Source organism: Schistocerca gregaria, chromosome 9 (assembly GCF_023897955.1).
Source record: "Schistocerca gregaria isolate iqSchGreg1 chromosome 9, iqSchGreg1.2, whole genome shotgun sequence".
NCBI lineage: Eukaryota > Metazoa > Arthropoda > Insecta > Orthoptera > Acrididae > Schistocerca > Schistocerca gregaria.
The window spans coordinates 241,126,673-241,139,255 of record NC_064928.1 but is presented as its reverse complement, the minus strand read 5'-3'; the positions used below and the strand labels follow the sequence as shown (position 1 = coordinate 241,139,255).

The following is a 12,583-nucleotide window of genomic DNA, read 5'->3' as shown; positions in this document are numbered from 1 at the left end:
CTGCCTACAGGAAAATTAAAGAGACCTTTGGAGATAAGAGAACAACTTGTATGAACATCAAGAGCTCAGATGGAAACCCAGTTCTAAGCAAAGAAGGGAAAGCAGAAAGGTGGAAGGAATATATAGAAGGTCTATACAAGGGTGATGTACTTGAGGACAATATTATGGAAATGGAAGAGGATGTAGATGAAGACGAAATGGGAGATACGATACTGCGTGTAGAGTTTGACAGAGCACTGAAAGACCTGAGTAGAAACAAGGCCCCCAGGTAGACAACATTCCACTGGAACTACTGATGGCCTTGGGAGAGCCAGTCTTGACAAAACTCTACCATCTGGTGTGCAAGATGTATGAGACAGGTGAAATACCCTTAGACTTCAAGAAGAATATAATAATTCCAATCTTAAAGAAAGCAGGTGTTGACAGATGTGAAAATTACTGAACTGTCAGTTTAATAAGTCACAGCTGCAGAATACTAACGCGAATTCTTTACAGACGAATGGAAAAACTAGTAGAAGCCGACCTCGGGGAAGATCAGTTTGGATTCCGTAGAAATGTTGGAAAATGTGAGGCAATACTAACCCTACGACTTATCTTAGAAGCTAGCGTTTGTAGTCGTAGAAAAAACTTTTGACAATGTTAACTGGAATACTCTCTTTCAAATTCTGAAGGTGGCAGGGGTAAAATATAGGGAGCGAAAGGCTATTTACAGTTTGTACAGAAACCAGATGGCAGTTATAAGGGTCGAGGCACATGAAAGGGAAGCAGTGGTTGGGAAGGGAGTGAGACAGGGTTGTAGTCTCTCCCCGATGTTATTCAATCTGTATATTGAGCAAGCAGTAAAGGAAACAAAAGAAAAAACTGGAGTAGGTATTAAAATCCATGGAGAAGAAATAAAAACTTTGAGGTTCGCCGATGACATCGTAATTCTGTCAGAGACAGCAAAGGACTTGGAAGAGCAGTTGAACGGAATGGATAGTGTCCTGAAAGGAGGATATAAGATGAACATCAACAAAAGCAAAACGAGGATCATGGAATGTAGTCGAATTAAGTCGGGTGATGCTGAGGGAATTAGATTAGGAAATGAGACACTTAAAGTGGTAAAGGAGTTTTGCTATTTGGGCAGCAAAATAACTGATGATGGTCGAAGTAGAGAGGATATAAAATGTAGACTGGCAATGGCAAGGAAAGCGTTTCTGAATAAGAGAAATTTATTAACATCGAGTATAGATTTAAGTGCCAGGAAGTCTTTTCTGAAAGTATTTGTATGGAGTTTAGCCATGTATGGAAGTGAAACATGGACGATAAATAGTTTGGACAAGAAGAGAATAGAAGCTTTCGAAATGTGGTGCTACAGAAGAATGCTGAAGATTAGATGGGTGGATCACATAACTAATGAGGAAGTATTGAATAGGATTGGGGAGAAGAGAAGTTTGTGGCACAACTTGACCAGAAGAAGGGATCGGTTGGTAGGACATGTTCTGAGGCATCAAGGGATCACCAATTTAGTATTGGAGGGCAGCGTGGTGGGTAAAAATCGTAGAGGGAGACCAAGAGATGACTACACTAAGCAGATTCAGAAGGATGTGGATTGCAGTGGGTTCTGGGAGATAAAGAAGCTTGCACAGGATAGAGTAGCATGGAGAGCTGCATCAAACCAGTCTCAGGACTGAAGACCACAACAACAACAACAACAACAACAACAACATGTTTACTATTCACTAGCTACGAAATTGGGACCTACTTCTTTTCAAAATCTTTCTCCATTGTACAGTCCCAATAACACTTTCAACATATCAATTAAACATTCACATTTAAGCTGTTAATAACTGAACTCGTAGACAGAAGACCATTAGTACCCTAAAGTCAAAACGTAAGAAAGAAATTAAGTAATTCTGTACAATCTTCAATTATTTTTCATGTCCCAGAACAACAGCCAGTGTCGTCCCAACCTCCTCTTCTTCGGCACAGACGGCACCCCAGTCACGATGCCAAAGTAGAAAACACTCGCTCTGCGTCGTGCCTCGTGGTTGTACTGTGCTTCCATTTGCATTTCGTATCCATGTACAAACAAAATAACGCATGCACAATATGTTTCTACAAAATCACCTTTTGTCGGCACTGCAGAAAGGAAGTGGGACATGTTGCTACCTTTAATAGCTACTAAGGTGAAAGATCTCGTGTACAATAATGAGAATGAAGAGTGGTCAGCATGCTCTACAAAATAGACTCATCAAAGTTTAACTCGTACAGGCCCCAAAACTGATCTCAACACACCCCTATTGATAGTCCGTAGAGATGTGGTAGTCATACATCAGTGGTTAGTCATTTGTAGTCAAGTGTCTTAATGTCACTGTGTATCACATACTATCACAAGAATCAAATAATAGAAAATCCAGGATGGAATGTAATCGTAATATGAAAAGAAAAATTTGTATTCACCAAATAGCAGAGATGCTGAGTCGCAGATAGGTGTAACAAAAAGACTGTCACGAATTAGCTTTTGGTCAATATGACCTTCATAAAGATAGATGTGTGTGTGTGTGTGTGTGTGTGTGTGTGTGTGTGTGTGTGTCAGTCACCTACTTTTGATGAAGGCCATACTGGCTGATAGCTAATTTGCGACAGTCTTTTTGTTGGCCTATCTGCAACTCAACATCTCCACTACATGGTGAATAGCAACTTTCCTTTTCATAATATTGATTATATCACAAGAAGGATTTGTATGTATTATACAATATATTCCACGCATATAAATTGTATTTTTGGACTTAATGTTTGTCACAACTTATTTCTTTGCACTTTGGAGCAATTATGCACTTGTTATCAGTTTATTGCTACTGCTGCACTTGATAATGTGCAATAGCTGTCTAAGGGACTTTAACTCTTCTACAAAGGATCAGGTTCTCCTGAGGTTATGAACTACTTTAGTAGATCAATATTGTAAAGTTATTTTTCTTGACCCATTCTTGGGTCCACCAGAAACTATGCTTTAGGATGTGACATCCTTGTTATCTCAAAAGGTCCACAATACCTAGGAAAAAACTTACTTATTTGCTTCTTGAAGTCCAAGTTCTGACAGAATTCTTTGATTAGAACTATGTCATTTATCTGGAATGATGGAATTTGTGCTCTCTCATTGTATTTCCTTACTCGTAATTCTGCATGTCTGTAGATTATCACCTACTATGTAGTTTTCTTTCTTAAAGTAGATCATTTAAATGGCTTAACAATAAAAATTTTATTTATTACCTCTACAGGGGATAGCCTTGTAGACATATGTGGTAACTCATTCAAGGTTACTTGGAGCACAGACATACAACTTGTGCTCAGATAATCCCTATCAGAATAATACGTCCTACACAAACATCCAATCTCTTTCACGACTCGTTCACATGGGTTTGACTTTGGCTGGAACTTTGATGTACAAATGTGTCTAGCTCCTATCCGTGTTAAGAATTCTTTGAAATGATTACTATTAAACTGTGATCCATGATCCGTTAACATTCTCCATGGTTTGCTATATCCATAGAATATTCCTTTACGCAATTTAGTACAGTGGCTGGAATAGGAAGTTTAATGGGCTATAACTTTGTATATTTGGACTGACATCACAGACATGTAACTCATGAAAAAAAATCTGCAGCTTTTAGATCATGTAGTGCCTTTAGAATTGTACGATACATTGTGCATGAGACACTAACGCTATTTTCTTTGACACTCTGGCATACCTCATACGATCTTAATATTTCTCTTCTCTTTCGACTTAAAGCCTTAAAATAATAGAATTTACTCATTCACTTGATACACCTACATATTCAAAGTGCCTGTAGCCTTTCTGAATAAATAATACGAGATCGCTCTCCACAATTGTTTTCAAAACAGCACATCATCCACATAGCTTTAGCTTCTAATAATAGTGATGTCTGTTCACGTCTTTCTCACTTACTATCAAAATATTCATCAGTTTTTACATCTTGTAATGTTAGTCTCCTCAGTACAAAGATATTTAGGATATGTGTTAAAATGTAGCTCATGGCCCATCAACCCTTTTATTTCAACACTCTCTGTTGATGAATGAAACCACTGGACCGTATTGCACTTTTGCCTAGATTTCTCGAATTCAAGATTTGTGTACAAAACAATTTTTTCTATAATTTTCGAATCTATAAATAATAAAAATATTTGCAATTCACTTGTGACCCCCCCCCCCCCCCCTTGCTTCCCCACGTGTACCAGGGAGATGAGTAATAATATTTGATGCTGGTGTCCTAGAAAATTTTGAATGAATGGGTTTGTTGGTCGATATTGTCTCTATAAGTCTTTACCTAGCTCAAAATTTCTCTCATCATCTACACCTGACTGAGAATTATCACACTCGACTGCTCCTGCCGCACAATGAAATACATCATCCTCGTCATCAGTATTAGACAATACAACATCCTCAGTTTCTGAACAGTTTTCTGCATCAATATTGTCGCCATCCTCTGACTCAGCCTCCTATCTGAGAGCCTCGTCGTATATCTCCTCAGGAGGTCTAAGGAGTTGATGCGCCATTTCAGTAAGATACTAGAAGAGAAAATGAAACTTAGATGTAATATAAACATCAATATGGGGTTGAATCCTCCCCACAAAAGAAACTAATAAGTGTGACGCAAACAGTAAGGTGGGGTCGGATCCAACCCGAGCACGGGTAATGTAGCTTTCGGATAAAGAGGGTAGCTGCAGGTCACTCACCAGACTGACGTGGCCTGCTCGGCGTTCCCGGGACGACTGGCTGGTAGGGTAGCTGGAACCACAGTGCTCTCCGAAAAGGGAGTGGGAAGTTATAAAGAAAGCAGATGCGCTGGGGTTGGATCCAACCCCAACTTTACCGTTAGAGGGTTAAGTTCTTGTTCAGTGTTATTTCACTCTTGCCACAATTTTTGAAATTCATTCTGATACTTGACAGTCTCATCCACAGAATTAGAATTACCACTAGTGGTGTCTACTTTTCTTGTACATTCTGTTCTGCAAATACCTCTATATGCTTCTCCAAACTAGTTAAAGTACTAAGATCACTAGTTCTTTCAATAAGCTTCCGACACAAAGACAATTATTATACCAAAGTCAAGAGTAAGTAATTAATTAAGCAATTCCACACAAACTTCTTCCGTTTTTCTTTGTCTGGGACAACAGCCACTGTCGTTTCATCCCCTTCCTCTTTGGGATCCATGGATTTCCCAGAGACGTAACGTCGGTGTCGACAGCTCCTTCTCCACAAGGAAAGCACTCATGCTCCGTCTCATCTCGTGGCTGTACTGTGCTTACATTTGTATTTCGTATCTGCACACAAACAAAAAAACGCGTGCACAGTACGTTGTCTTTCCACACGACGTCTTTCATCAGCACAGTAGAAAGGAAGTGAGACACACTCCTACCTCGAGTAGTGACACTTTCTGCCACAATTCCAGAGATGTAAGTGGCATTTGATACCAAACGACAGTTGATCACAGGAAAAACTTTGAATGAAATCAACATACGAAACGATAGTAAATAGTTCACCGTTTGCGTCGGCCAATATAATGCCGCATTTTGGGACGGTGCACTCGAGATTAAATGCTGTCAAAATGTGCAGTCTGAGCTACGTAATGTGTGAGAAATGCAGGGCAGTGGGATGGTACCCTTACTGGTCAGAAACCGAGCACTTCGTAAAGAACACCTCACGCATGTGACGAATGTTACGACCCAATATCTCGGTGACAGCTCCTACAAAACTAGTGTCTCGTGGCAGCTCTCCTCAGTCGGCTGGCTCTCAGTATCGGCCCTCGAGCACCACTCGACAGTGGACTCTTAAGCCTGGGACCTGTCAGTGGAAAAAGAAGCGAGATTAGACTCGGGCATCCCAGAGTGTGGCCACAGGAGATGGAATATGAACTCTGATTAAGGAAAGACGACGAAGGAAACTGACTGTGCTCGTTTCGGACGAACCGGCACCTTTTCTCCCTCTCTTACCCCTGTAAAAACAAAATCTCGTAAAAACCTAGAGAATGCCCACAAGATTATTTGGTACACCCCAAAAGATCACAGATTTCACAACTGACACACAATGTCAGCTCTGCAGCTCCCCAACTGCCTGACACGATACACATTTTGCAGACGGTGAGACACTGACCGTTCGCCCGTCTCAGTGCCTACTCCATTTCCACCGTAGCTCTAGCTTGCTGTATCCTTCTTATTTTAATAATAGCTGTAGTTAAGTGGTAAATAAGGTCACAGCGTATCCACACAGATTGCAAACTCTGGGATTTACAATAACAGTCTCATTTTTATTATGTTGTCGGAATTCTCCATCTACATGCATAATCTGCAAACTACTGTGAAGTGTACAGAAGATAGTAATTCTCACTGTACTACTTATCAGGGATTCTCCCTTTTTCCAATCGTGTACAGAATGTGGGAAGAATAACGGGCTAAACATCTCTGTGGACACTAACCAGTCTACTCTTTCCTCGCGAACCAGACGAGTGTACATAGGAGTTTTAGTACAGTCCCGTATTCCTCATTTACAGTCCTTTCTTAAAACTTGTAAATTCTCAATGTCATATCAACAAACCCAGTCAATTACACACTTTAGCTACAACTGATCCTACATCGTCATTTCTTTCCTATACCTCAGATTGTTACACCCAGGTATCTGTACGAATTGATTAAATCAAACTGTGAATCACAGACAACGAAGCTGTAGAAAAATCATTCTTTTGTTTCACGATGTGCACAATTGTACATATATGAACATTTAAAGTGAGTCGTCAACCTCTACACCGTTTCGAAATATTATCGAGATATGACTGAATGCCTGTACACTTTTTTTCAGTCGGTACTTCAGGATAGATAACTGCACCATGTGCAAAAAAATCTGATATTACTACTGTCTGCTATTTAATTATTATGTAAAGGGTGAAAAAAAGGTCTTCTTTTGAAGGGCCATAAAGCCCAGAATCTGCAGCTCACGTCACATCCCTGTCTGACAGCAACTGTCCTCCCCTTTTGAGGGGCTGATGCATGATGACACTGAAGGGGAGGGGTTCAGGACTATAGGGTGGGTCCTCTAATGTCTCCCACTCGAGTCAGCGGAAATTCTGCACTACAAGATTTGCTATAAGGGGACGTGTGTTGCTGTGGAGCAGCAGCACCCTTCGCCACACATGCTTTCGTCACGTACAACATCACACTCCAGTGTTGCACTCAACACTGAAACGCAGAAGGTGCTTTGGGCACACAGACAGCCAAGGCTGGCCTCCAAGATCGACCCGTGTCTCGTGTCAAATCACGACCGGAATGGAACTTGTCGCACCGTTTGAAAGATGTGTTGCCTTGTACACACTCTTCTTTCTCCAACAGAAGTATACCAGTGCTTGTCTTTCAGAGTTGTGGGAAGAATAACAGGATGTTGGTCCCGTTCGGATGCATTCGATAAGAACATCACCGCAGTTCAAGTTTCCGCATTTACTGCACACACGTCGGGAAGTCACGACTGCTACACTAATCCTGTGCCTACAATTTGGTGCTTATATACCTGCATCATACTCATGCTATGTTGCACATACACAGCAGTAACGGCCTCGAATTAAACTTTTGATCACCTCTTAAATGACACAACAGAAGGGGTCCCAAACACACTTCCCTGTGGCACAACTTAAGTTACCTCTGCTTCTGTCAATGACTCTCCATCTGAGGTAATATAATGTGGCCTCCCTGCCAAAAATCCTCAATTCAATCACAAGTAAATTTTACTCAATAGCCCCTACAGTCAGTCATACTTTTGACATTAAGTGAAGATGTAGGAAAAGACCACTCATGACCTTCTGTGTGACCCCCGTACATTTGGGCATGAGCAAAGTGAAAAAGTGTGTGTGTGTGTGTGTGTGTGTGTGTGTGTGTGTGTGTGAGAGAGAGAGAGAGAGAGAGAGAGAGAGAGAGAGAGAGAGAGAGAGAGAGCAGGGTAGTTTTCGAGCCACAGAATGGCTGGCATTTCCTTCCATTTGGCAGCAGCACTTAACAGTAGTACTATAACGGTGAGCAGAAAGTGGCCAACAGTGCGAGACGTCAGCACGTGGTGGGAGCGTCGCAGAGCTGTGGGCACCTCGCGAAATCAACGAGTGAGTAGGTCGCTCCAGTTTGGTATGGAAGGCGAGATGAGTGGAGGAATATTTCAGAAGTTCGTAGCCAGTAATTAGAAAACTTGTTCTCTAGGTGTGAGAAGTTCAGAATGTCTTTGGAAGGGCACTCCATTTCACATTGGTGTGAAATATCTAAGACTATCGGCCGTTTTCGATATGGGTGTTGCCGTTTAGTGAGTGTACAATAGCTGTTTACGAAGAGACCATCTGACGGGGCGTGCAGCAATCGGCTATCTGGAAGCGTCCCCCGACAGACGAAGCGGACTTTGTAACGGATATTAGAAGTGAATAAATTGCGTACGAATTCAGTGGCGATTTGAACTGTGGAGCTCTCGTTTAGGTTCTTATCTTCTTTAACTTTATATTGTGATCCTATGTGGCATACATAGGAGACAGTGGAAAACAGGTCGGTGACAGTGCAAAGACCGGTTACAGTGTATCGTCCAATCTGGTGGTCGGGCTCAGGACTCTTTCGAAAGCAGTCAGATTGCTGCAGGGCAGAGTGGTTCACTGGAGGCGATCAATTTAGTCCCGTCTCGCGAGTCAAAGCGAGGACAGCTACCCTCACTTACATCGACAGCATACTTGTAGCTGTTCCTAAAAATTATCTAGGTCTGCCAACAGACATTCGGAAGGAATTCTACACAGCAATACGCCACACAATTTGTCTCGCCCACCACGCGGCACCGAGACCTCGCAGACTCTGGCTGCGGCCGCGACGGGACTTCCCCGCACGGAGTGGAAGCTCCGAGACTACTGACGAGGAGGAATGTTTCCAATTCTTCTTCTGTAAGGTTAAGATATCTCGTAACATCTGAGTTCCCAGCCACTGCACCTACCAGTTGCCATTTATACATTTCCAGTTAGTGACACACACAAATATTCAGTCAATATACACAACCAGTGTGCGGTCATATACAAATATTCAATCACTATTGCCAACATTTGGTTTCCACAATCCCTCTCGTTCTTTGTAGATCCTCTTTGCAACAGAAGACTATCTGTGTGACAAAAATACTAACAATGTAATGACAAAGATAGATTGTGACACACTATATAGAGGAGGCATCGATTCACAGACAGAGACAACAAAAATACTGCTACATATGTCAGTTTTCGGCCAAAAGCCCTTCTTCCGATGTAGAAACCACACACACACACACACATATATTAATACAAGTGCGACTCACAAGTACACAGTCACCGTGTCCGCCCGCCGAGGCCTCGGCGATCGGAGACTGTGCAATTCGGTGTCACTGAGACTGAGAGTCACTAAATTTTCCACTGTAGAGAATGCCACCCGGGATACTGCTACCAGACCACAGAATACCACAAAGCACATTTATTCTTTGAAGTCACCTGCAAGATATAATAATCTGACACGCTACTGTGACATAACTGGTAGTCGTCCCATTCTTACGACCACCGGACAGACGACCTAGGTGTCAGAAGTACCGACAGAACCGAAATGCAGTCCTCGAGCCTGTAATTTACCCCCGAAACACACCACACGTGTTAAAACTTATGAACGTGTAGGGACTGGAGACAGTTTACCCTATTAATAGTAGTGGCCTCCTCTGCTCTGCTGCATTCTCACAGTACAGAGGAAAGGAAGGGGCATCAGTTAGAAATGAGTACTAGGCAATGTAGCTTATTGACATTTTAAATTCAAATTTCAAGACTGTAATAACATACAGAATTATTTTTTATTTATACACAACACTACAGTAACGTGCCGGGACTCAAGCAACCGAGGCAGTACTCACCGTGGTCCATGGGGAACGGCTTGAGGCCGTCCAGCTCGAACAGCTTGCCGTGGATGGGGACGTAGCTGACAAAGTGGAAGGCTTCGCCAGTGTAGCGACCCGTGCTGACGCCACCGGACGACGACGACTTGTCGAGGCGTCTCTTGGCCTGCGGCATTGCGTGCGAGTTGTGCGCCTTGGCCAGCTCCGGAGTGTTGCCGATGGCCCAACCCTGGCGGTGGAAGACAGGTGGGTACAGGCTTTCGATACTTTCCCGAGTAAATGCACTTTCTGGTGACACTAAAAGGGGTAGAAGCTGCTGTGATTCAGTTACGAAGAATCCTATTAACTACAGAAGAGCCAGTCGTATGTTTCAGTCCGGTACACTGTACCTTCCCCACACATGCACCCTTACTGCTAATCTAATCCCCTACTGTACTGCCACCTCTTCCAGCCATTAGCTTCCCTCCCTCCCTCCCACCAACCCTCCCTCCTCTCTCTCTCTCTCTCCCTCCCTCCTTCCTTCCCTCCACTCCACCTAATAACACGACCCCCCAGGCCAATTGTGCTGCACTGACAGGACGAAGTACGAATCAGTCGACTCGGGCCTGTCGACAACCCTGCGTGTCGACTGTACGGCGAGCGGTTACCTTTACTCTTCTAACCGTTTACGATCTCCCGTCGACGGATTAGCTCGCGGATACTCGAACTGGATAACTGAGATACTCAATCCTCTGTCGTTTACTTCTCTCTCTTCTTGGAGATCCCTTCCTCAAACTGTGATTCCCGTGTAACAAGAGGAGAAAAACTAACCGAATGCCGACTGGAGGCTGTCGCGACAGCCGCTCCTCCCGAGATCGGTGCGCGACGTCTCGTCTGGGCACCTCCTAGGGTGCAATTGCGAGAAAATCTTCTGTATTCTCATCCGATCGTAATGATATTTTTCGGTAACTGTCCGTTCCTTAATGATGTGGCCTCTGACGGCACACTGCAGAAACCCCAAAATATACTCGACGTGACATTTTCTGACAGTAGCTCCACCACTGTACTTTTCCGAGTGTTTCCGCTCCGTCTTGCACTGCTGGGTCTCTCAATCGCAGCCCCACGTTCGACTGTGGTGACCGACCAACCTAAACAATTGTTTGTCTGACACTTTTTCAGCCAAAATGTGAGTAGGCACAGAATCGCAGAGGTTAACGGAATGCTGTCCGTCTCCGAGGGGTGAACGGCACGTACCTCACAGGACACTGACTCGGCAGAAAATGTGACAGCTTTTGACCGACAGTGGCTCAGGTCGACTGGGGCATCCAGATTTTTCTCCGGCTGACCGAAACTGCGTGTCTGATTTTCAAATTTTCGCTAATGTCTCCAGACTGAAAAATTGTCGCATGCCTACAAATAAAAATGGCCACCATCCAGTAAAGGTGAAAGGTAAGTTATTTTAAAACACTGTTTTGAACTTCTCAAATATAGGGCAATCAAATATAGGGCAATCACATATAAAAAATTAAAATATTTAAAAATGGTGAAGCAACCATCACTGGACCACTTCACACAGATTGACCCATTTATAGGGAATGTCTTACATCAAGAGACATAGCTTCAGCTGTCGAGGTCACATCCAGCTTTATTTCGAAGGATCAGAAAGGCACGCTTTCCCAATATGCCGAAGCACTCGATTCAGTATCGACTTCGCTCAAACACTTATCGCTGAAATGATTGCGTGACATCCGACTTGTGCAGCGCTAGTGCTAGTGCTAGAGAAATGCAAGAAACTACAAAACGGCCACTACGACAGTCTATTCCTCTGATTGAAATTTGACAATTTTGTAAAACACAGGAAGAAATAGCATTAAATTCTATTATCTCACAAACTTTTGTTGGATTTGAACAGGTTTGTAATAAACGTTCTCATACATGTACGGATACCATATGCAAACACTAATGCCGCTTTTTTTAGTAAAGATAATATTCAAAAATGGAAAAGAGGTACTTTAAAAAACATTAGTTGATTTGGTCAATATTTGACAAAATAATTTAACAGGGTGGATAAAAAATCTACTCACCAAGTGGTGGCAGAAAAAGCGCGCGCACACACACACACACACACACACACACACACACACACACACACACAAAAGTAAGCTTATGGGATTGTGGGAAAGTAACCAAGAACCCCAGGTCAATGGAGACTTACTGGACGGGATGAGAAGGAAAGTGATTGTTGGGGACTGTATCGGATGAGATTAGAAAACCTGAGGCCTTAAAGGTAGAAGGCAGCGTAATATGCAAGACAAGACAGAGATTACTGCTTAAAAATTGTGCACGAATTAATAAGAGTGAAAAGTTAAGTGTGCTGCACGTAACAGAGGTGTGACAGAATGATTAGAAATAGCTGGTAAAGCAATGAACGATCTTTAAGACTAAACTGGAGTGAAGAAATGCCGAGACAGAAAAAATTAACATAAATTAAGGCCATGCGGTTGGTGAAGACCAAGAACATGTAGTACAAGCTCTGAGAAACTGGTGTCTGGCGAAAGAATCCAGACGTTGCGTGTTGTGAAACAGGCACCGAGGTCACGACTGTCGTGTTGCAGAGCATAACAGGACATTGCATGCTGACAATATACACCCTCTGCTTATGCCCATTCATCTTAACTGGTAACTTGGTGGTTG

At 42.9% G+C, this 12,583-nt stretch overlaps 1 protein-coding gene across 3 annotated transcripts in view; it reads right to left on the bottom strand.

Annotated features, from left to right (window-relative positions):
- LOC126292182 (ubiquitin carboxyl-terminal hydrolase calypso) overlaps nucleotides 1-12,583 on the bottom strand; it is a 163,817-nt gene that overhangs the window by 89,331 nt on the left and 61,903 nt on the right. For all 3 annotated transcript variants that reach the window (XM_049986023.1, XM_049986022.1, XM_049986024.1), the window contains one exon: nucleotides 9,929-10,139. In XM_049986023.1, the coding sequence (XP_049841980.1) occupies nucleotides 9,929-10,139 (211 nt within the window). The remainder of the gene's footprint in view (nucleotides 1-9,928; nucleotides 10,140-12,583) is intronic.